Source organism: Asterias amurensis, chromosome 5 (assembly GCF_032118995.1).
Source record: "Asterias amurensis chromosome 5, ASM3211899v1".
In the NCBI taxonomy this organism is placed as follows: domain Eukaryota; kingdom Metazoa; phylum Echinodermata; class Asteroidea; order Forcipulatida; family Asteriidae; genus Asterias; species Asterias amurensis.
The window spans coordinates 18,529,890-18,552,360 of NC_092652.1; the positions used below are offsets into that span (position 1 = coordinate 18,529,890).

Consider the following 22,471-nt stretch of genomic DNA (forward strand, 5'->3'; position numbering starts at 1 on the left):
ATCATTAAAGCCCATACCATTGTACATGTATGTCAGCCCTTGTCCTTGATTAAATTGTCCTACCTTTTTCCAAGGGCCAAATATCATACTTGTTTTTCTGGGTTTTTTTTCTTTTCAGTCCATCATCAACGGATTCTTGCATGACTTTCCCCCTGCTGTGAAGCAGACCTCTGAGGCCATCGTGGGTGCCGCTGTGGAGATCTACGGCCGGATGAGCACTGACCTGCTGCCCACACCTGCCAAGTCTCACTATGTCTTCAATCTCAGAGATTTATCCAAATGTGTCCAAGGTATTATAAAATTAATAATAATAAATGGCTCTTAAATGTAATGCGATTAAACAAAGTGAGTCATTTGTCAACCCAGGTCAAAGTTATTTTATACATTGAGCAGGGATGCCAGTGACTCTTCTCCTCAGAGCCTGAACAAAATATTTGCTGCAAAGGAAAGGGGGTAATAAAGAAAGAAGAATTGAGAATTTGAAAATGCACAATCAATGCTAAAGTTGTTATAACCCTATGTTGGTTAGTGCATTTGGTTAAAAAGTTGTAAAAGTAGAAACATTGAGAGATTTGTGAGAATGAAACTGAGAAAAAGGGGGTTCAAAGCCGAGTTGTTTATTGGAAATGCATCGGCACATTTTTTTCAATGGAAATTTTAACCTTCTTTTGATTTTACAATTTTTCGGGGTTTTGGGTTGTGCAAGTTTCACCCTTGTTGTCCTGTTTTTGGTTTGTTTTTCCAAACTGGTATTTCCATTTAGCTTAGTTGCATAACATATCTTCCCCTAAAAGCCTCATCAAGTTTACTTTAACAAAAAGTATATTCTTATACACAATTGTCTTTAATTATGGATGAGGTCTATTATTAAGACATTACAATGTACATAGGAAGTACACTACAACTCTTGACAATATTTTCATAAACCAAGAAGTGAAATTAAAAGTCATCAACTATTTCACAGGTGTGTTGCAAGCCGACCCAGGAGTGATCCGCGACCAGGTGGGTATATTCCGCCTCTTCTGCCATGAGTGCCAGCGCGTCTTCCACGACCGTCTCATCAACCTAGAGGACAAGGCCTACTTCAATGAGATCATGGCTGAGATGGCCAGCAAGCACTTCAGCCAGAACATCGAGCCGGAAGCGTTCGTCAAGACGCCGATCATCTTCGGCGACTTTATGAAGATGGGAGCAGACGAGAGCGACAGACTGTACGAGGACATCGCCGATGCCAACAAGCTCAGGAACGTCTTGCAAGATGTGAGTGATTGATTAAATAAATAAAATGACAAATCATTTTAAATAGCGCATAACACATATTCAAAAAATGAGTAGGGTACATATTGATAAAACTTGTCCCTATGCCCTGTGGAGAAAATGTATGCAAAGAAGTGCAAATACACACATGTACTGGGTATCAAACAAAAATGCATGAACTAGATGTCAAATAAAGCTGATTGTCTGTAGTTGTTTTCTGTTCTCCTTTTTGATATTGACAATAAGAAATTTTGAAATTCTTGTATGTTGTGATTTGTTTAAGCTTAAGGCTAAGGAGCTTCACACTGACTACATCTGTGGTCAGGGAGTGTTTGAAGGATAAAACTGTGAAAGTTTCCTGTTTTTTAATTAGTGACTTATTCATTTCCCTTCTTATAAAACTTGCTGTTATTTAGTTACGTGTATTTTTGTTGTTTGTAATCGTAAACTGTATAATGTAGATGTTGTGTTTCTTTTGTTTCAGTATCTTGATGACTGCAACATGGCGTCCTCAAAGGAGATGAAGCTGGTCTTCTTCATGGATGCAGTGCAGCACGTTGCCAGGTTAGTCTTGAATACCTTACATCCAGGGAACACGGTGGCAGCAGACTCACTTGTTCAATCTGCTGTTCTCGAAGATTTGAACAAGCTTAGAGTTTCCTGTAAACCCTTCAAAGGTGCCAGTCTAGTAGAAGTTGAACAAGTGTGTTTTAGGTGTCTGCTAAAAGCGATTTGCATTTGTCTGAGGTACTCGGGAAGTGAATTCTAGAACAAATAGAGAGCCAAGAAATTAACCTTTTATCGTTTTGTTTTGGACAGGATTGTGCGCATCATTCGTCAGCAGCGTGGTAACGCACTACTGGTCGGCGTGGGTGGTACCGGTAAGCAGTCTCTGACAAGACTCGCGGCACACATCTGCACCTACAGGTGTTTCCAGATCGAGCTGAGCCGTGGCTATAACTACGACTCGTTCCATGATGATCTGAAGAAGCTTTATGAGATGGCCGGAGTGCAGAACCTCAACACTGTCTTCTTGTTCACGGATACACAGGTGACATTCTGAAGAACTCATTTCATTTCGTTTTCATTTTATTTATTCTGGTCGTGAAGCCAAGTACTTTCACAAGGATTAAATTGAAGTTGATGTCACAACTGCTTTCGAGATAAATAATAGCTGTTATCATCTCTGATCGTTTCATTCCATTTTCACTTCATTCATTCTGGTTTTGAAGCCAGGGGCTCTTAGAAACGCAAAATTATTCACAATGTAGAGAAGACCAGGAAAGGAAGATTCAGTTTTAGATGTGGGAGGAAACCACAAGGGAAACTGTCTGGGTAAAGTTTAAAAAAAAGAAATTGTTCTACAAACACCCTCACTATCCCCAGTGCTTGATCCTACTGACACAGTTCAGTGAGCACACACCCCCCACACACTACCCCAAGGCTCCAGAGCAGGATCCCTTTCACCACACATCACCGAGCCCCATTTCCCCGCCTCTATTTCTCGCCTTCGTGCATCACCAAGCTAACCTGCCTCCTCAGTACTCCAAAGCAACATGCAGCATCAGAGTCCAGCTTTCTCCAGAAGACGATCAGAGCAAACTGATCAAAACGTTGAGTTGAAACCAATGATTCTTTTCAGAACCACCCCAACTCATTAGAGATAGTCATTACATGGTGTTACCGCAAACCTTTCCATAATTTGGGAAATACAAAAACAATTTACCTTGAGCGAGACTTGTACTCTGCGACCTCCAAACTGAACTATTTGGCAATTGTAAATTGTTGTATCGATGTGTCAAATAGATCCTTGATATGTAAACCTTTTTGCTGATTATTAAAGTTAAATTCCAACTTTCATATCCCCTTAGATCGTTGTGGAGGAATTTTTGGAAGACATCAACAATATTCTGAATTCCGGTGAAGTGCCCAATCTCTTTGAGGCGGATGAGTACGAGCGTGTCATCATCGGGGTGAGACAAGCCGCTAAGGAAGCCGGCATCTCAGAGGGCAACCGAGACGAGATCTTCAACTTCTTCATTAACCGGGTGCGCCAGAATCTGCACATCGTGCTATGTATGAGCCCTGTGGGTGACGCGTTCAGGTCGCGTTGTCGCATGTTCCCGTCGTTGGTGAATTGCTGCACCATCGATTGGTTCACAGAGTGGCCACGTGAGGCTTTGCTTTCCGTGTCGCAGACATTCTTTGAGTCTGTGGATCTTGGCGAGGAAGGAATGAAGGTATGGATCCATCATGTCCATAGGGGTAGATCTTGAGAAGTTTGTTTGTTATGGTCTTTGATAAAAAGGAAACGGGATGTTCTCTCACTTACCTTTTACCTTAATAGCTTGTTAAGTCTAGTAAAAGCTTTTGACAACAAGTTTGACAACAAGTAACAACATTCGTAGATTGGTAAACAAAAAAATGGAAATAATGACCATCAATAGTTACTTGGTGAGAAGCTCTGCAGCTGATTCCCTTCAAAGTAATGTGTTTTTTTACCCCAAAGCATTTCAGTCTTGAGAAATAATTCATGCATGAAATTGTTTGCACATTGGTGATGGATCAGAATTAATTTCAGGATACCCCCAATAATTAATTTTAAAAAAACTTTCAATTACACTGCCACATTTTAATGGTCATTTTGTTGATGCAATACCTCAAATAAGCTTAAAACTTTCCTGAGTCTATACAAAATACTTTGTTTAAATTTAAATCTAAATTTCTGATTAAAAATAGGCTTTAATAAGGGGCTGTGTTACCCATTGACACCCCACCTCCAAGTTGTTTACCACTTGTCACAACATTCGCAATGTCATGTATTCATGATGACTTTCTTATGGACATGAATTCACATGGACATTCACAATGACACCCCGTTCCCTTTGTCTCTATTCCCTCCATTCAGAATAAGATCGCTGAGATGTGCGTTGAGATTCACACCAGTGTGAGTTCCATGGCCGAGCGTTTCTACGCTGAGCTGCGTCGTCGATACTACACCACCCCTACTAGCTACCTAGAACTCATCAATCTGTACCTCTCTATGCTCTCTGAGAAAAGAAAGTAAGTATTTCGTAACAGATGTTAAACTTCCACAGTGATGTTTGTTAAGCACTGTAAACTCAGCACTGCCTCCCGAAACCTGTGAACAAAAATCCACATGCATAGCGCTAGTTCGAGTCCTAAATTTTAGCAGCATTTTTGATAAAAATTGTATTATTATTAAATTTGCATCAGGGATAAAGAATATTACAAGTCAGGTATTTTTAGTAAATTTTTTCAGACTTCTGCAAATAGTTGCTTTACTTTGAACATGCAGACAAACTTAAACAATTACAAACATAATAAAAAATACATTTCACAGAGATTAAATGTTTTAAGGAAGATTTAAAAAAAAAAAATAGTATTGACGCCTTCATTTCCCAAAAGTGTTCAATGCATAATTATTGTTAAATTTCAAAGGCAACAATCAGATTTTTTTAAATTCAATTCAATATTTTATTTTTTCATGGTCTGAAAAAACATAATATATCCTTTCCTTTTTACATTTTTTTTTTTTTTTACACATTAAACCTTTGTAGACATCAACTATAACATCTCCACTAAATTTACAAGGGTTGTCATTACTAGAGAAACAATAAGACTGGGACGCATGAGAAGTATTGCTAACGATTGATTTCCCATCTACCCCTATCAGGCAATTAGTGAATGCTCGCGACCGCGTCAAGAACGGTCTGACCAAGCTTCTTGAGACCAACACCCTGGTCGCTGACATGGAGGTGTCTTTGACTGCCCTGGAGCCCGTCCTGAAACAGAAATCCAGCGACACTGAGAAACTGATGGAAAGGCTGGCCGTGGATCAAGAGAAAGCCGATCAGGTGGGTAGGAAACGGGGATGAGAATTTCTCAAATTGTAACCAGAAATCTGTTTCATGTTATCATATTGAATGACACCCATGCCTGCATCCTTATCAGCTGTATTAAATGGGGTAATGAGCCCTTGATGACAGTTGATTTGGGTGGAGAGCCCAAGTCAGTTAATGTGTAGTCCTCCCCTTGAAATGGCTATCCGTGGCCTTGTGATATAAGGGGCAGTCTCTTATTAAAAATGAAAAAAGCCCAGCCTGGATTGCGTAGAGATTTGACTTTAAATGATACAAAATAGTTTTGGCGTTTCGATCAGTGTGCTCTGACTGCTTCTGTACAAAGGTCAGAGCACACTGATCGAAACGCCAAGCAGAAACCGGCTCTTCTCAGAGCCACCTCTACTCACATAAGAGATTTTTACCTGGTGTTAACGCAAAACCTTACTAAAGATCGGTTCATACCTCCTGTGAATGCGAATGCGATACAAATTTAAGCGTCACAAACTCACAACACATAATTTGCAACAGTTGAAATAAGCTCAACTCCTGCGAAACGCTCACTGCAAAACTAGTCTTGGGAGGCTAGAAATTTTTACGTGTTCACATTCGCAGGAAGTTTGAACCAGGCTTTACTTAGTGTTTTTTCTACCATACATGTAGCCTTAAGTCTTATCTTACTTGATGCTCAGGTACGGAAAGTGGTTCTCGAGGACGAGGCAACGGCCAAGGTGAAGGCGGAAGAGACCCAAGCCATCGCGGAAGACGCCCAGCGTGACCTTGACGAGGCCCTCCCTGCCCTGGAATCTGCCCAGAAGGCTCTGGACTCCCTGGATAAGAACGACATCTCTGAGATCAAGGTGTTCAACAAGCCACCGGACATGGTGCTTACTGTCATGGAGGCAATCTGTATCCTACTGGGAGTCAAGTGAGTCAGGCTACCAGACGTTTTATTGGACCATTTGGTAGAGCCATATTGAGTTATTGCCATTCGAGTCAATACTAATCGAACTGAGGCTGGAAGGAAACAATAGTCTGGTGCCTTTTACTGAGACTTTTAAAAATCTGCTATCATGATTGCTATTGGGTTGGCGTAGTGGTATCTTTCCTCCACATCTTTCCTTTCCTTCCACATCTGGGACCCCAGTTCAATCACACCGGGGGCGCTGTGTGGATTGGGTTTTCAATCCCTACTTGATTGTGCGGGTTTTCCATGGATTAATTCTCTTTGCGCTTTATCCAACATGTAAAACTAAAACTCCACATTACTAGGCATTCTTTGCTTACGAAGTTAGTGTAAAAAATGTTATGCTTGCTATGTAAGCGAAGTATAGTGACTGCAAGCACAGAATTTGGCAGTAAGCAGGAAATTGGGCTTGGAAGGAGATTTTAAGACCTTTGTGAATTTGACCCCTAGGTTGTAGACTCATGTCTCAAATGGTTAGCTTCTCCAAATTTAATCATTTCAAATTGTTCCTTTAACCCCTCTTCCCCCGTCAAGGCCTGACTGGCCTTCTGCCAAGGGTCTACTGAGCGACCCCAACTTCTTGAAGAGGCTCATGGATTACGACAAGGACAATGTTCCCGACTCTCTCCTCAAGAAGCTCAAGAAGTACATCGAAAATCCTAGATTTGTTCCTGATGTCGTTGAGAAAACATCAAAGGTTAGAGATGCCACTTTTAAACTAAGAACAGTAATCTAATAATTACAATACATTCTTAACTCTTTCATTGCCCATTTTGGGGGCATTTTGAAACTAAAATGCCCTAAAATCAGGAAAGTTGTGAATAGATAGCTTGAAACCTCTTCTAAAGCGTCTATGATGTGCACATGTAGGCCAGTCTTTTTATTCGATGAAATGTTCCTACTTTTTTCTAAAGACCAAACATCTACCTGATTCTAATGCTAGAATCTGTCCCTCTTGTTGTACATTGCATAACAGTTGCTGCCTGCTATCGGGTCGTCCACAGCAAACTGGTTTAATCCTTAGTATAATAAAACCAACAGGACTTTTAAAGAAGTTTTTTTTTTTTTTTTTTGCTTGCAGGCTTGTAAGTCTATGTGCATGTGGGTGAGAGCAATGGATCTGTACTCCAAAGTGTTCCGCACCGTGGAGCCAAAGAAAAAGAAGTAAGTGACTGTTACAGTTGGAAATTAGGAGTTGGCACAAATATAAACATAACCCTCCCCGGGGATCGCCGAGTGAGTCGTACGTGTAGTTAAAACCTTAGCACAAACAGTAAATACATGTATGTAGCTACCAAGAAGCTGCTGTTGCTATGGGCTTTTACAGTGTACATGTACATTGGTTGACATTGGATATTACATCGGTTGCAATGGATATAGTATCTTATTTGCATCGAGTGTAGCACCACATTTGCGCGGCTTACTGGTTAAATTAAAACATTATGTGATGCGCTCTTAACCAGTGACAGGCAGAATCTTTGTTAGGGGTGGTTTAATAACGTCTATTTTCCTTTGCTACCAGGCTGCGTGAAGCAGAGGAAGAGCTAGCTGCAACCATGTCAGTGCTCAAGGAGAAGCAAGACAAGCTGGCGGCCGTGGAGAGTCAGATCGCCGAGCTACAGGCCTCCTACGATGCCAGCGTCAACGAGAAAGAGACACTGACTAAGAACATGGCAAAGACTGCGGCTAGATTGAAGCGTGCCGGTAAACTGACGACGGCTCTTGGAGATGAACAGGGAAGATGGCAAGAGAGTGTACAGGTAAAATCTTTGATGGAACACTGACGCCTCGGCTTGCTCTAACAGCCTCATGCTCTCGCTCCTATCTTGAACATAGTTAATTCCTAGTTATTTATTTGTTATTTGCTTCAAGATTATATTGTTCCTGTACAATTTAATGCGTTTTTGATTTTGTTACAATTCTATGTACTGTTTAATTCTCACAATTGTTCTTTTTCTACAACGAGTGTGGAATAAACCTATTATTGAATTGAATTGAATTGAAAAAAGTCATCGTACCAAAAGTACTTGAAGCAAAAAGCTTTTTCATGAAAAGTATTGATATATTTTGTGGGGTTTTCCCTTTTGGACCAACCTGATTTGCCAAGTTCTGCAAGAATTATGCAAAATATTTTGCATACTGTACTCGGTGCTATGTAATAGTAAGGTTGTTAATGGAAATTTAATTTCCGTAACGATCAAATTGGACTTCAAAAGAAAAGTTTGTGCAAAATTAAAAATCAAGATCCACAAATGAATGAGGTATCCCTTTAATACTTGGAGAGCTGTTACACCAACAACAGACACATACACTGATTGTACTATTACTATTGAGCCATGCTAATTCTTCATGCGAATTGCACGCTAATTTCCTTGCGTCACAATTTGAAAACAGTGCATGCTATTCCCTTCGCATTATCACTTGTGTGAAATATGAAGAAATACATATAAAGTGTTCCTCCCATGTTTGTTATTCCCCACAAATTGGGAAAGTAAAAGGAATTTCCTGGTCACACAGTTTCGGAACCAACGCGTACTTGATTTCTTGCGTCACATAATTCCCTTCACTTTCACCCTTTTGTGAAGTCGTGTATGAAGAGATTTGCTAATGTGTTCCTCCCATGTTCATATCCCCAACTCCAGGAGTTCCAGAAAGAGATAGGCAACGTTGTCGGCAACGTCTTCGTGGCCGCAGCTTGTGTGGCCTATTTCGGTGCCTTCACCAGCTCCTATCGTATTGAGCTCGTCCAGCGCTGGACAGACCGATGCAAAGAGCTGGAGATCCCTGTAACAGACGACTTAAGTCTGCTCAAGGTATGTGTCTCAATAGCTTTGTTTCCCAAATCCAGCAAACCAAATATACATTGATATCTCACCATGAACAGTGCCTCAAATCCTGTATATTTATCGACTTGTTACTATTTCCTCTAGGTCTTGGCCGATCCGTTTGAGATCAGACAGTGGAATGCAGATGGTTTGCCCAGAGACAACGTGTCTACCGAGAATGCCATCCTTGTCACCCGTGGGAGGCGCTGGCCTCTTATGATTGATCCCCAGGACCAGGTTAGTTACAAACAGGAAAATTGTTCGAAATGATAATTAAAATAATGATAATACACAGTTCTTATTTGTGATGCCATTAAGCAGTATGTTGTTTGTCTACCAAATTCATAAAAAAAAAATACATAATCTATGCTTTGATGCTGTTAAAACATCATGTTGCTATCACCTTTTGTTCACAAGTCAACAAAGTAGAATTACCAAGATATGCAGTGTAATAAAACTGAGAAAAGGGGGTTTAAAGTCGAGTTGTTTATTAAAAAATACATCAGATTAGTGTCCTTAATGCTAATTTTAACCCTTTTTTTAAGTCACCCCTGTTAGCATATTTTGGCTTGTTTCTTCCGACAAACGACTCATTTAGCTTGATCGCATCACTTCTTTCGGTTTATTCATTATAACTCAGCATCAACCGTCAAAGTACATGCAGAGAAAGAATTCTTTACAGACATTTCTTTTCGACAAAAATCTAGCCATGTAATTTTAAAACACTGCTAGTTCTTTACTCTAGACTCTGCCGTGAACCTGTAGTTTTAGGCCAATATCCAAAACAAAGTTTGCTTAATGCAATCTTGGCATTTCAGTCTAGAAGTTTCTACAGTATGTACATGTAAGGAGCAGTACCACCAAGATCCCCAACTACTCACTAGAGATTTTACATGGTATCACCACAAACCTCACTTACTTTAGTAGTTTTCCACCATGCATAGCCTTAAGTCATATCTGATAAGGACACTAGAACAAATATCTTTTAGTGAACTAATTTATTTATCTCGTCATCCTTCAGGCCAATCGCTGGATCCGCAACCGTGAAGCCAAGAATGGTCTGAAGGTGATCAAGCTGACCGATGGTAACTTCCTTAGGACATTAGAGAACTGCATCCGTATCGGCATGCCAGTCCTTCTAGAAGAGGTTGAAGAGAGTCTAGATCCTTCCCTGGAACCCATCCTGCTCAAGCAGACGTTCGTACAGGTAAATGGTGGAAACGGTTAAACTTAAAGTGATACTCGAGGAGCTTTGTGTAAAATGTTTGTGTTGTCATTCGCCAAGTAAATATTCTGGACCAGAAGTATGCAGCTCCCTTACCCTGTCCAGGTCTTATTCCTGAAACATGTTAAAGGGTTTTGATACCTTTTTGTAGATCAAGTTTTTGGCCATGACATGAATCCCTACTCATTATGAATGAAGATGTGTAATATAACTTACCTGTGGAAGTTTCAGCTTCATTAGTCAATATAAACCACAAAGGAAACTGACTGGGTAAATTTTGAAATGATTTTTGGGGTTGAAACAAAGAATTGACTAGAGTGGGATTCGAACCAACGACCTCCGGATGAACGAGCTGGCGCTCTACCAACTGAGCTATCTAGCCCTATGTTGGCAGTGTCCGTATTTTGTCGATATCTTTGTTTGGGGATGCCAGTCAGAAGTGATACAATCGTTAACTGCAGTGTAGCCAGGGATCACATCCAAATTACGATACAACCTGGGGAGCGGCAGCCAGGGGATCACCTTAAGGGGATGTGGCTTTTTGTTCATCCTTATCATTAGCCGTCAAGTTTTATGCCCTAAAATTTGAATCTGAGAAGCATTGCTGTCAGAAACATTTATCATTTCTTCTTGAAATCATCGCTCTGGATTTCCATCATGATGTCTTAAAAACTTGACCACCTACATGTACGAAATAGGAAGACAGCCAACAGCTAAATAGCTATCCCGCTGTAGTAATTTTGTCTTTGCTCAACCTAAATTTATTTCAGAATAATTGCAAGGTCTGATACGGAGTCAAAGCCGTGGTTTTGAGAAGGTCCTTAAGAACTGCTCTCAAAACTTTGAGCTTATCAACTGATTTTTTAAACAATGCTAATTATTATTATTTTTTTTTTATTGTCAGGGCGGCCGTCTCCTCATTCGTCTCGGAGACAGCGACATCGACTATGACAAGAACTTCCGATTTTACATGACAACCAAGATGGCCAACCCTCACTACCTCCCTGAGGTCTGCATCAAAGTCACCATCATTAACTTCACTGTCACTAAGTCTGGACTTGAAGACCAGTTGCTGAGGTAAGTACATGTAGGTGGAAAGAAGCAGTGGGAGAAGTCTTTCAAAAAGGGTTTCTGCAGAGGGCTGTGTCGTGGCTGAGTGGTCTAGCACGCCGAATATCCTCCATGAGATTGTCTCATTTGAGATTATCTCTCTTGAGATTATCTCATGTGAGTTGATCTCCCTTGAGATTATTCTCCTGGTCCGCAAAAGTCTACTTCAAAGTTGCTACTTATGAAGAAGGAATTCCATTTTGTTCACGTTATTGGGCTCTGTTTCGCAAAGGGTCAAAATCGCATTAATGTTCAACTTTTGTGTGTATGCATAAATTAACGCCATTAAGGTTGCATGCCATGCCTATGTTTAAATATTCCTTGCTGTGCATGTATATATCACACATTTAAACATGGCAACATGATGCCATCTCGACCAATTGGAATCGATAAACTGTTTGGTGTATTTATGAATTACATAACTTGATCCTTTCTTGGACACAGTGATGTGGTGAGACTGGAGCGTCCTGACTTGGAGGAGCAGCGGAACCAACTGATTGTCCGCATCAACGCTGATAAGAACCAACTCAAGGCCATCGAGGATCGCATCCTTAAGCTGCTCTTTGAATCTGAAGGCAACATTCTGGACAATGAGGAGCTGATTGATACGCTTAATAAATCTAAGGTAGAATTCTTTCAGGATTTCGTAGAGATAAAATATCTGGGAAAGCTTTCTTGTATAATTCTGAGTCCAATAGCAGGCCTGTGTTTTTTAAGATTTTTCCTGATTGTAAGGTAAGTTCTCGATTCAAGGATTTTTTTTTTATTCGGAACAATCTTGTCTGACCCAAAATTGACATAAAGGGGACACAACATCCATTGTTTCTAAAACACTAGATCTACATGTGTGGTGATCTATTCAGTTTATAAATCATCAGAAACTTAGCATCTTCAAGTAAACTTCAAGATATTTCAGTTTCATTCATTCACATCCTGTAATTGGCACTGCTATTTATTTTTCAAAATGTGATGGATATGCCTTGTAAAACAGTCCATCGGCAATCGGCAAAACAAAATGGAAACAAAACAGTCCTGTACATTATTCTGTTATGTACTTATAATGTTATGTGTTATGAATTTGTTTTGTATAGGTATAGACTTACATGGTAAATTCACTTTGCTGCCCTGAAATATAAATGCATCAATCTCAGGCAAAACCATGGAATGGATTCGGAATAACAGCTTTAATTTTTGTTTGATGATTCTACACTTGAGATAACATCATAGAGTTATATATAAGAACTAGAGGGCGCACTAGCCTATATACGCGCTCCGGCATGCGCGCAGGCGGCCATTTTCCAAGTTGACAAAACTGGCATCTCACAGCGTGTGTTTGTGCGGCCATTTTGTAAGTTGAACAAACAGCATCGCGTGAGCGTTCAATAAAAAAAAACTCAAACGTGTATTTCATATTCAACGCGCGTGCAGAATGACGCGCTTGTCATGTTGCGGTCCCGTGGCGTTTGTGCACGAAGCATCACTCGTGCGCCCTCTAGTTCTTATATATAACTCTATGGATAACATTCATTTGAAATGTGACCATGAGTCATTGAAATATATTTGTTTCCATCTCAAGGTGACATCCGGTGTAATCAGCACCCGTCTGAAGGAGGCAGAGCAGACTGAAGAGAAGATCACCCTGGCTCGTGAGAAGTATCGAGTAGTCGCAGCTAGAGGGTCCGTCATGTACTTCGTTGTGGCCTCCCTGGCTGAGATTGATCCCATGTACCAGTACTCACTCAAGTACTTCAAGAATGTAAGTCTGAAGACTTCATATCGCAACTAGTCGCTGTGTGGTTAGACTGTATGACTTGCAAACACAAGGATGTGTGTTTGAATTCTACCAAGCAAACAGCTTTAAAGGCAGTATTTTTGATGTTTCCATTTTTCTTTTTGATTGACAGCTCTTCAACCAGTGCATAGAAAACAGTGAGAAGAGTGAGGATTTAAACACTCGGCTCCAGATCTTATTGCGTCAAACCACCATAGCTGTCTACACAAACGTCTCAAGGTATAATACTACCACTTTGGTTTTATAAATGTATGGTTGAAAAATAAGCATTATTTTCCCTTGAGTGAGTGATAGGCTTGTTTAAAGACTCAAGCCCTTTTACCATTGTATCTCTTATCCTTGTGGGATATACATGAGTAGCCCTGGGGTGGCCCCAGGAGTTTGTTTACCCCATGGCTACCTTCGCGCACTTTCACACTGTCTGCACCTACAAGTAGGCCCATTTTTTCCATGGGGTTGTGGCTGCACGCTACAATAATAACCAAGGGTTTTACCACTTACCGGTACTCCAGACATGCCAAAGCAGAAGTGGCTATTCTCTGAGGGTAGATCAGGGGCCGATTTCACCAAGCAATACAATTCATCGCAAGACAAACTCAGTATTATCATAGTGATTTGTATTCTGACATCACACTTTACTTATGTAGCAGCTCCGATTGTTTTGTAGTTAGGATCATTAAGCTCTTTGGGAAATCAGCTCCTGGGGCAAAGCGATCGAAGTGTGAAAAGGGCTTCTCTTTCTCTCAGCGGAATATTTAGAAGTCTTCCATCGTTCTGTAACATTTGTTCTTGTTGTTTTTTTTCAGGGGTTTGTTTGAGGTGCACAAGTTGGTGTATTCCTTCATGCTTTGTGCTGATATCATGAGGCAGGAAGACAAGATTAAACAGACTGAGTGGAACTTCTTCCTGAGGGGTACAGCTGGCGTGGAAAAGGTAATATCTTCAAAATGTAGCAGGAATGATATGATCTTCTCAACTTCCTTATCGGAGTTGGTGGTTATAAAACTGCTGTTAAGGGTGCTGCTATGGAGGTCCTATACCTCAGCACATGATGACATGTCAAAAAGTATACACATGTAGTTTAGTGTTTTAAATCAATGACTTAGCAACCGAAACTAAGCTTGGGGGATATCACGATATTATCGAATATCGCGATACTAATTTGGAAACGATTTCGATATGGATCGATTTGGTTTTAATCGAAATATCGATATATCGCGATATAGCGCGACATATCTCGATATATCGCGATATCGATTAAATATCGCAATTTAGCGATGTATTTCTTAGCTGAGGCATCTTGCACCCCATAGATTAGGGGAAAAACCAGAAGAATAGATCATTAGAACACCTCTCTTATGCTATGACTATCTCTTCTACAACTTTCATTGGGAGTTAGAAGACTGATGATGTCAAATTTAATTAATCGCGATTATATCGAATATCGCGATACATTGTCGGCGATATATCGCGAATTAAATCAATCGATATCGCCCAAGCTTAACCGGAACTTGAGTCTGATCATGCTGATGCGCTAAACTGCTCGACCTCGACACCATACCATACTGTACTGCATTCTGTTTGTCTTGCACTTACATGTAAGTTCTAGGAGCACGGCGAAGGGTGCTTGTGGAGGAGAAGGGGATGTGCAGTGTATTTAGTTGTCATTATTCATGGAATTCTGATCACTTGTCAATGAATGCCGCGCTAACCAGTGTTGCACTAACAAGACCAGTCCAAATTATTTTAATTTTTTTTTTGCTGTTCTTGTTTTTGAACTTTTATTGTTGTTTTCCTGATCTAGGTAGGGACAGTAGTGGGATTAAGTTTGTCCTTTTGTGGAATTCTGTGTCATTTTGCCTCTTTATCTTGGGGGCGTTGTTCATTTGAGCATTTTAGTGTTTAGTGATGTTTATCGTATTGACTACCATATTGTACAATTTAGGGACACAAGTCAGTAATGTTACAGCAAGCGTCTTTTTAATTGGTATTGATGAGATAAATAACAGTGACTATTAAAACCTACAAACTTTGTTGTCCTTGTAGGAGCATCCATCCAAGCCAGACATACCTTGGATAAATGACTATATTTGGAACACAACGTTTGACTTAGACGACTCGGTGCCTGCCTTCAAAGGTTTACTGAGGGATCTGGTGGCTACCCCAATCTACTGCAAGATGGGTCGTCTCGAGGTAAGACATCCTTAGACAGAATCATTTGCACTATTGACCCCTTGCGCGCGCGTCACACGCGGCGACTGATGCCACGCTCATGTTGGTGGGCAGTTTACGTGTATTAACGCCGCGTCCCCTAAAATGTGCACTTCACATGCATAACGCACAGCATAGAGTTATATATAAAAACGCACAGTGAATTTGCCCACCAGTATGGCGCATTCAAGATTTTTCTGATGATGACGTCAGGTGAAATGGGTCAATAGACCTCTTGCGCAACGTGCAGCACACTGAAACATGCCTATGGAAATGGGTAGATGTGCATTGTAAGGAGGTGCATTCCTCGTTCTGTAAGGGGTCTGTGGAAAGCAGTAGAAACCCTTGCATAACGCAAGACGATACATGTACCTGGGCCCAATTTCATGGCTCTGCTTACCGCCGAGTTCTGTGCTTACGATCACGATTCCCTGCTTACGTGCAAGCGCCGAATTTCTGCGCTAATGCCTTGTTAGCGTAGCAAAAGCCAAAATTCGCCGCTTAACTGTATAAGCACAGAATTCCCTGCTTCCGTAAGCATTCTGTGCTTACAGTTAGCAGAGCCATGAAATTGGGCCCAGGTACATGGACATTTAGGTCACAGCGCTTTTTGAGTCTATCATGTGACTTTTATTGCAACTTTTAAAAATAATTTTGCCTATAAACATGAAAAATAAAAGTAGTGCATTGTTAGAAACCAAAGTTGACCCTATCTTTAATATTACTTTAAGTTTAAACTTATTAAAGTCTCCCCAAACTTTATTTTCGAATAATAACAATAATAATAATTTGAAAATGATTCCTTTAATTGGATCCCAATGTCTTTATCATATGGAACACTTAACCCAAACTTTTTTGTTCAGTTCAATAACACAAATTCATTTTTCCAATAATCAGGTGACACCCAACCCCGCATCTTGGGAGGGCTACGGTCCGGTACCCCCGCCCTACGAACCCCCGCCACCCCCTGCAGAAGGTGAAGACCCACCAGCTGCTGTGGAAGATGATGGAAAGGTCAAAGGTCACTGGAATGACCGGCTCACCAGCTTCCAGAAACTCATGCTGGTCAAGTGCTTCATGGAAGAAAAGGTTTGTAGTAAAAAACTTTTGAAAAAACACTAATCAAAATTTGTGAGATTTTAGAACTTTGTGTTTATGTACCATGTTTGGTTTGCGGCAACACCTTGTGAATATCTACTTGCTGGGTAGATTATGTTTTTTGGGGAACTCGTCTCGCTTTGTATTCTACTGCAGAGTAGATTTTTTCAGATTTTGGGAGACATTTTTACTACACATGTTGTTACTGCAAACCAAATATACAATTGATACCTCGCCATACAATGCCTCAAATGTTATCATTGTTATGGTTGAATGCTTTGGAAACTAACAGAAACAATATTTTTACATGTTTAAAACATTTTGTTTTTGACAAATGTTGAGTCCATTATAATTCTCTTCAGGATTTGTCAATTTTCTTCAGGCATGCTGTTCTTCCTACTTAAGTCTGTTTTCCAGTTCTTTTTTCCCCTTGGGAAAACAAAATTGTGATCAAATAGTGTGAAAAGTATATTAATTAAAGCTTACACTATGTGCACGTTTGGGTCAGCCCATGTTCTCAATGACATTTTCATACTTTTTCCAAGGAATAATATATCTCGCCTGTTTCTTATATGTGTTTTTACTACTCTTTCTCTATTGTGATCATAATTTTATTTCATTTTCCCCGATCAACCTCCTAGGTTGTGTTTGCCGTGACTGACTTTGTCAGCGAGAACCTTGGCAAGGTGTTTGTGGAGAGCCCTGCGGTGGACCTGGCCACCCTCTACGAGGACATGACGCCCTACACACCCCTGGTCTTTGTGCTGAGTACCGGCTCGGATCCCATGGGTGCCTTCCAGAGGTTTGCCAAAGAGAGGGGCTTCATGGAGAGGATCCAGGCCATCTCATTGGGTCAGGGACAGGGTCCCGTTGCAGAGAAGATGATCGACATTGCTGTGAAGAACGGCGACTGGGTGTTCTTGCAGGTAAGTTACTCAAACGAACAAACAAATAAACCAACAAACCAACACCCCAACAACCCAACAAGCAGACAAATAAACAAACAAACAATCAATTGACATGGTTAGAAAACTAACTGGATATGCCACTAGATCAGTGTTAAAACTAGAATATTTCAGAATAACCAAATAACTATCATTATCACGATTATGGGCAAGCTCCATAAACAAAAAAGGAGGCCATGAAGTTGTCTGGCAACTCACACCTGTTATCTCTATGTAATTCCTTTTCCATACTGTGGACTTGATTGGATCATGCACACACCGGTTGGGCTGCTGACATTAAACCCATTTCTCTTTATCCTCTTGCATTTCTTGATGCTTCTACTTTCACAACTTTGTAACCAAAGGTGTATCGTCATGGTTTTTAAGAGTATTAAAGCATAGACCATGCTCTTTTGAGATGTATAATAAATTGAACAAATTATCTGGCTCTTCAAACAGCTCATTTTAGTTGTTCTCATCACATGTACCTACTGACAATTACACCAGACGTTCAGACCTTTGGTCAGCACTGACTCTATAACCACTGTACTTTAACAAGACCATTATAATATTCTGTCCGTTTCTTTTCCCAGAATTGCCACTTGGCCGCGTCCTGGATGTTGGCCATGGAGGAGAAGATTAAAGAGCTTGGAGAGCCCGGAGCCGAGATTCACGATGATTTCAGACTCTTCCTCAGCTCCATGCCGACAACCAAGTTCCCTGTCTCGGTCTTGCAGAACAGTGTCAAAGTCACCAACGAGCCCCCAAAGGGCCTCAGGGCTAACGTCCGTCGAGCCTTCTCGGAGATGACACCTCAACAGTTTGAGGAACACAGTAAGTGGTCAAAGGCAAAGGTCTTTGGCATATATCTTTGCTGCTTGTCCTTCCGGCAAATGTAATGAGGCCCCATTCAGCAGGAATAATCAATTAGTCAGTTCAGTCAAATAATCATTTATTTCCACCTAATCAATAAGTAGCACATACATGTACAGTTATCATTTTCAACAAAAATTTAATTAAGAGGTTAGTGTCTCCAAAACAGCAATCTGGTTAAAGGGATTGAAGGGGATTGAAATGTGATGCAATTAATCAAAGCAAATTGAGGTGTTTGTTGACCCAGGTATTTTGATACACTTTAAAAGACCACAAGCTATGCTTTAATGTTGTTGAAACCCACTGTTGATACCTTCTTTGGTCATGTTGGTTCAAAAGTTGTGAAAGTAGGAACATAAATATATATTAATATTAATACTTCTAAAGAACTCCAAATATTTTGACCCTGAAAACTGATTCTCATGGACAAATTTAAGAGGTCTCAGATAAAATTTCTTTGTTCAACCCCATTAATTTACCTGGTCTGTTAAAGAGGATTAGCAAATTGTTTGATGTCGTCCTACCTTTTCAAATGCTACAATGTCGTCATGTTTTGTCAACAGTTCTAGGGATCAAGTGGCGCAAGCTGAACTTTGGTGTCTGCCTGTTCCACGCCATCATTCAAGAACGGAAGAAGTTTGGGCCTCTAGGTTGGAATATTAAGGTTCGTACTTTTCATCAATACATGTCAATCAATTTAGTGGTTGGGTATTTTTTGCTCAGGCTGATTTTATCTAGATTGTTTTCATGTGTAAAATAGTTGTTGCCTACATGTATGTCAGGGCTCAAGTCTGCAGGACATGAAGCTCAGAATCTTTACTGAAACAGGGTTTTATCTACTAGACCAGAATCAAAATGAAAAGAGATTAGAATCAAAATCTAAACTGGTTCATTTGAACAAATCACAAGAAAAGATTTATCTTTAGGATTGAAAGATATTTGTGAGGCTTAAACTCAGCATTTGAACATCATTCTTTTGAGACATAGATGTTGAATTGAAAAAAGAAAATCTTACTGGTCCTGTCTTTAGTTAACTGGCCCATCAGTGAAATTACTCGCCTTGGGGCCAATGTACCAATGAGTGTAAAACTCAAGCTCTCTATGTTTTGATTTGTGTAGGTGTTTAACCCAAGGCTCAGAACTCCTCCTGTTTTTGTTTAGTTCTCACTTCCCTCTTATCCCCAGCGACTGTCCACCTAGAAAAAACACTTCTTAGCCTCACACAACCTTCAAACTACGTACTTTTCGTGGAATTCAAACTCTGGTGTTTCTGATCAGCGGAGTGTGGGTTCGAATCCAAAGTCTTGACACTTGTGTCCTTAAGCAAGACACTTGACCATCCTTCGGATTGGGCGTAAAGCCGTTGGTCCCATGTGTTGTGTAACGCATGTAAAAGAACACAGTGCACTTATCCAAATGAGAAGGGGTTCGCCCCGGTGTTCCTGGCTGTGGCTGCTGTATGCGCCGTAGCACCTTGTAAACCATTATAAGATGCTTAATAATCGGGTCCCAGAATTCATCACTGCAATAACCTATCTTTCTGAAAGTTTGTATGTACTCAGCACCTTGAGTACCTTGTTTGATAGATACGTGCGCTTTATAAGACTTCGATAAGACTTTGATATCAATTTCCTTTTTTATTACAGTATGAGTTCAACGACAGCGATCGAGAGTGTGCTCTTGAGAATCTGAGGATGTTCCTGGCTGATGGAGAGATCCCGTGGGATGCATTGATCTATATCACAGGAGAGGTTAGTAACGAATCCAAGATCCTGTACCCATATAGCAGACTCTTAATTATACCAAGCAATAGTGTACAAATAATAAGGGAATTAAAGGGTAGCGACGATTTCTTCAACGGCTGTTTAAAACCGGCAGGGTCGTTGCTGTGTGATTGCATGGCAACGATCCTGCAAGGTTTTAAACGGACGTTTCAGAACGAGTCACTACTCTTTTATTCCCATTCATAAATGCCCTTTTGTTAACAAATGTAAAAAAAATACAATTATAGACACTTTGACTATTGAAAAGTATTTTTTTCAGAAACTTTGTGAAGAATCTTTTTGATGCGCGTGGGTTGTGTATACGCGCGCGTGCTTAGAAATAGGTTATGCGCGTTTGCTTAGAAATAGATAACGTCCGCGCGCTTAGAAATATATTATGCGCTGTTACTAATAGCTATGAATTGCGCGTTCCGTGTGATAATATTGGCCTCAGCGCTCGCCCGACATGCGGAAGCCAGCCGGTTTTAAACAGCTCCAGTTGGTCATTATTTTAAACTGTTTAAACACCCCCATGTGACGCGCTCTCCACCAATGGGAGTAGCGAAATTGTCTGGGGTATTTATGAATGAATGTTTATGAGTGCAATGGTGGGAATATTGTCATGAGTTGAAAGATGGAATGTTGTATTCAACGAGGCGGAGCTGAGCTGAATGGAACAATCCATGTACGCTGAATGGAACGAAGAAAGCACGATGAGTAACATAGCGTCCAATAGTACTTTAATTTGCTATCACATGTCGGACAATCCTCCAATCAAATGGCAGGGATCTGCTTGGGTGTTATAAAAAAAAGCTGCTTTATTTAGGAGACATACCTTTGTCTCAAATTGCTTAAAAACAAAAAGTTGCTAAGCACAACAAAATTATGCTTACCAGAATAAGTAGATTAAAGTGCTTTAGAAGAACTGCAGAATATTTGTTTTATTTTTTTTATTTTATAGATCACTTATGGTGGACGTGTAACGGACGTCTGGGATCAACGATGTCTACGCACAGTCTTAAGGAGGTTCTTTGCTCCAGAGACCCTGGATCTAGACTACAAGTATTCAGAATCCGGTAAGGGGGACCAAGTGATGTAGCATTCCATTATAAGAAAGACTGCCCTCTTGGGGTGGGGAGTTTAGATCGTTGCGTCGACATTCAAATTCTGAGAGACGTGTTTTAACGGATAGGTGCAATTGTTGCTTAGATTGGATTGGTTATGAGCTCCTTGCACCAACAAGCTTGACAGGCACTGTATGTTCTAAAAACTACAAGCACATGTTTAAGTGTCCTTCTCTGGCCACCTGGCACAGGGCCCTCCAGTGGGGGCATTAATGAAATAGTTACCCATTCTGTAAAGAGTAGCCAGAAGGCACCCCCCGCACAACTTGGGTTCTTCAAAAGCAGAGTCGCATTTGATTGTTTTTTTTTTCTTCTTCAATACTGATTTTAATAAACAAACCTGTTCCATTTCTTAGTGAATTAACATGATTAAGCTGATAATTCTTTGTATTATTTGTGCTCATGTCTGTCTGTAGGTATTTACTACTGTCCGGACCTGGATACTCTGAGTGAATATCGACACTACATTGAGCATCTGCCCATCATTGATGAACCCGAGATCTTTGCTATGTTCGGAAACGCTAACATTTCATTCCAGGTCAGTTGAAAAATATATGTAGTAAACAAAATTGCTCATACTTTGAGGACTTTTTAAACATTTATTTGAACGTACTTTGTTTATTTTGGACTTAATTGTTAATGGGGAAGGTATGCCTTTGGTATTACCCCTCTAAATACCATTGAATAAAATTTACACATTCTTAGAGATTTGCCACAAAAAAAAACTTACTGGGTAAGCTGCACTGCAGCTGTTGATAACAGTTAACATTTTAGAAACAACTCATTTTCCTCATTTTCAAAGGAATGTGGTTTTAGAGCGAGAGACTCAAAAACATTTCAATCTGAGAAACCTTTCATGCATGAAAGATTGTGTATTCCAACGAAATTGGCTGTCAGTGAGCTATCGAACTCGGCCTTCTGTCTCCAAGAGTACCTACATGTACATGTATACCAGCATTCGGCGCTGCAATTGAAGTTACGTTCTGTTGATCATTTTTTTATTTTTGGGCAGCATTTAATTTTGCAGGGCAAAGCAGCCAATTCTTTAGCAGGGTGGTAAACCCATGTGTGGAAAGGACAGAGAAGATTGGTTAGACAAACTCCTTATTTTTGTCACGTTTGATTGATTTTATCTGATTAGCGGCAAGAGACCCAGCAGTTGATCGGTACAATCTTGGAGGTTCAACCTCGGATGGCCGCTGGGGGTGGTGGTATGAGCAACGATGACATCGTCTTTGAACTAGCTGAGAACATTCTCTCCAAGCTGCCCGACGTCTTGGATATCGAGCTGGCTTACCAGGAAATGTTTAAGGTAAAGACATACCTCAAAATATTGAAACATTATTAATAAAAAATAAAAATTATAATAATGATAATTCTATTTTTTTGTACACCCATACACCCTCAGTTTTTCGAGCC

At 40.4% G+C, this 22,471-nt stretch overlaps 1 protein-coding gene across 4 annotated transcripts in view; it reads left to right on the forward strand.

Annotated features, from left to right (window-relative positions):
- Nucleotides 1–22,471, forward strand: part of LOC139937360 (dynein axonemal heavy chain 6-like) — a 69,665-nt gene that overhangs the window by 32,385 nt on the left and 14,809 nt on the right. For all 4 annotated transcript variants that reach the window (XM_071932467.1, XM_071932469.1, XM_071932470.1 and 1 more), the window contains exons 37-64: nt 119–290; nt 965–1,260; nt 1,742–1,821; nt 2,077–2,308; nt 3,129–3,497; nt 4,166–4,320; nt 4,955–5,135; nt 5,813–6,048; nt 6,622–6,784; nt 7,169–7,251; nt 7,610–7,847; nt 8,730–8,900; nt 9,018–9,149; nt 9,934–10,119; nt 11,042–11,214; nt 11,692–11,872; nt 12,824–13,003; nt 13,152–13,258; nt 13,846–13,972; nt 15,086–15,232; nt 16,148–16,339; nt 16,990–17,274; nt 17,886–18,126; nt 18,729–18,829; nt 19,812–19,916; nt 20,890–21,004; nt 21,469–21,590; nt 22,194–22,364. In XM_071932467.1, the coding sequence (XP_071788568.1) occupies nt 119–290; nt 965–1,260; nt 1,742–1,821; nt 2,077–2,308; nt 3,129–3,497; nt 4,166–4,320; nt 4,955–5,135; nt 5,813–6,048; nt 6,622–6,784; nt 7,169–7,251; nt 7,610–7,847; nt 8,730–8,900; nt 9,018–9,149; nt 9,934–10,119; nt 11,042–11,214; nt 11,692–11,872; nt 12,824–13,003; nt 13,152–13,258; nt 13,846–13,972; nt 15,086–15,232; nt 16,148–16,339; nt 16,990–17,274; nt 17,886–18,126; nt 18,729–18,829; nt 19,812–19,916; nt 20,890–21,004; nt 21,469–21,590; nt 22,194–22,364 (4,941 nt within the window). The remainder of the gene's footprint in view (nt 1–118; nt 291–964; nt 1,261–1,741; nt 1,822–2,076; nt 2,309–3,128; nt 3,498–4,165; nt 4,321–4,954; nt 5,136–5,812; nt 6,049–6,621; nt 6,785–7,168; nt 7,252–7,609; nt 7,848–8,729; nt 8,901–9,017; nt 9,150–9,933; nt 10,120–11,041; nt 11,215–11,691; nt 11,873–12,823; nt 13,004–13,151; nt 13,259–13,845; nt 13,973–15,085; nt 15,233–16,147; nt 16,340–16,989; nt 17,275–17,885; nt 18,127–18,728; nt 18,830–19,811; nt 19,917–20,889; nt 21,005–21,468; nt 21,591–22,193; nt 22,365–22,471) is intronic.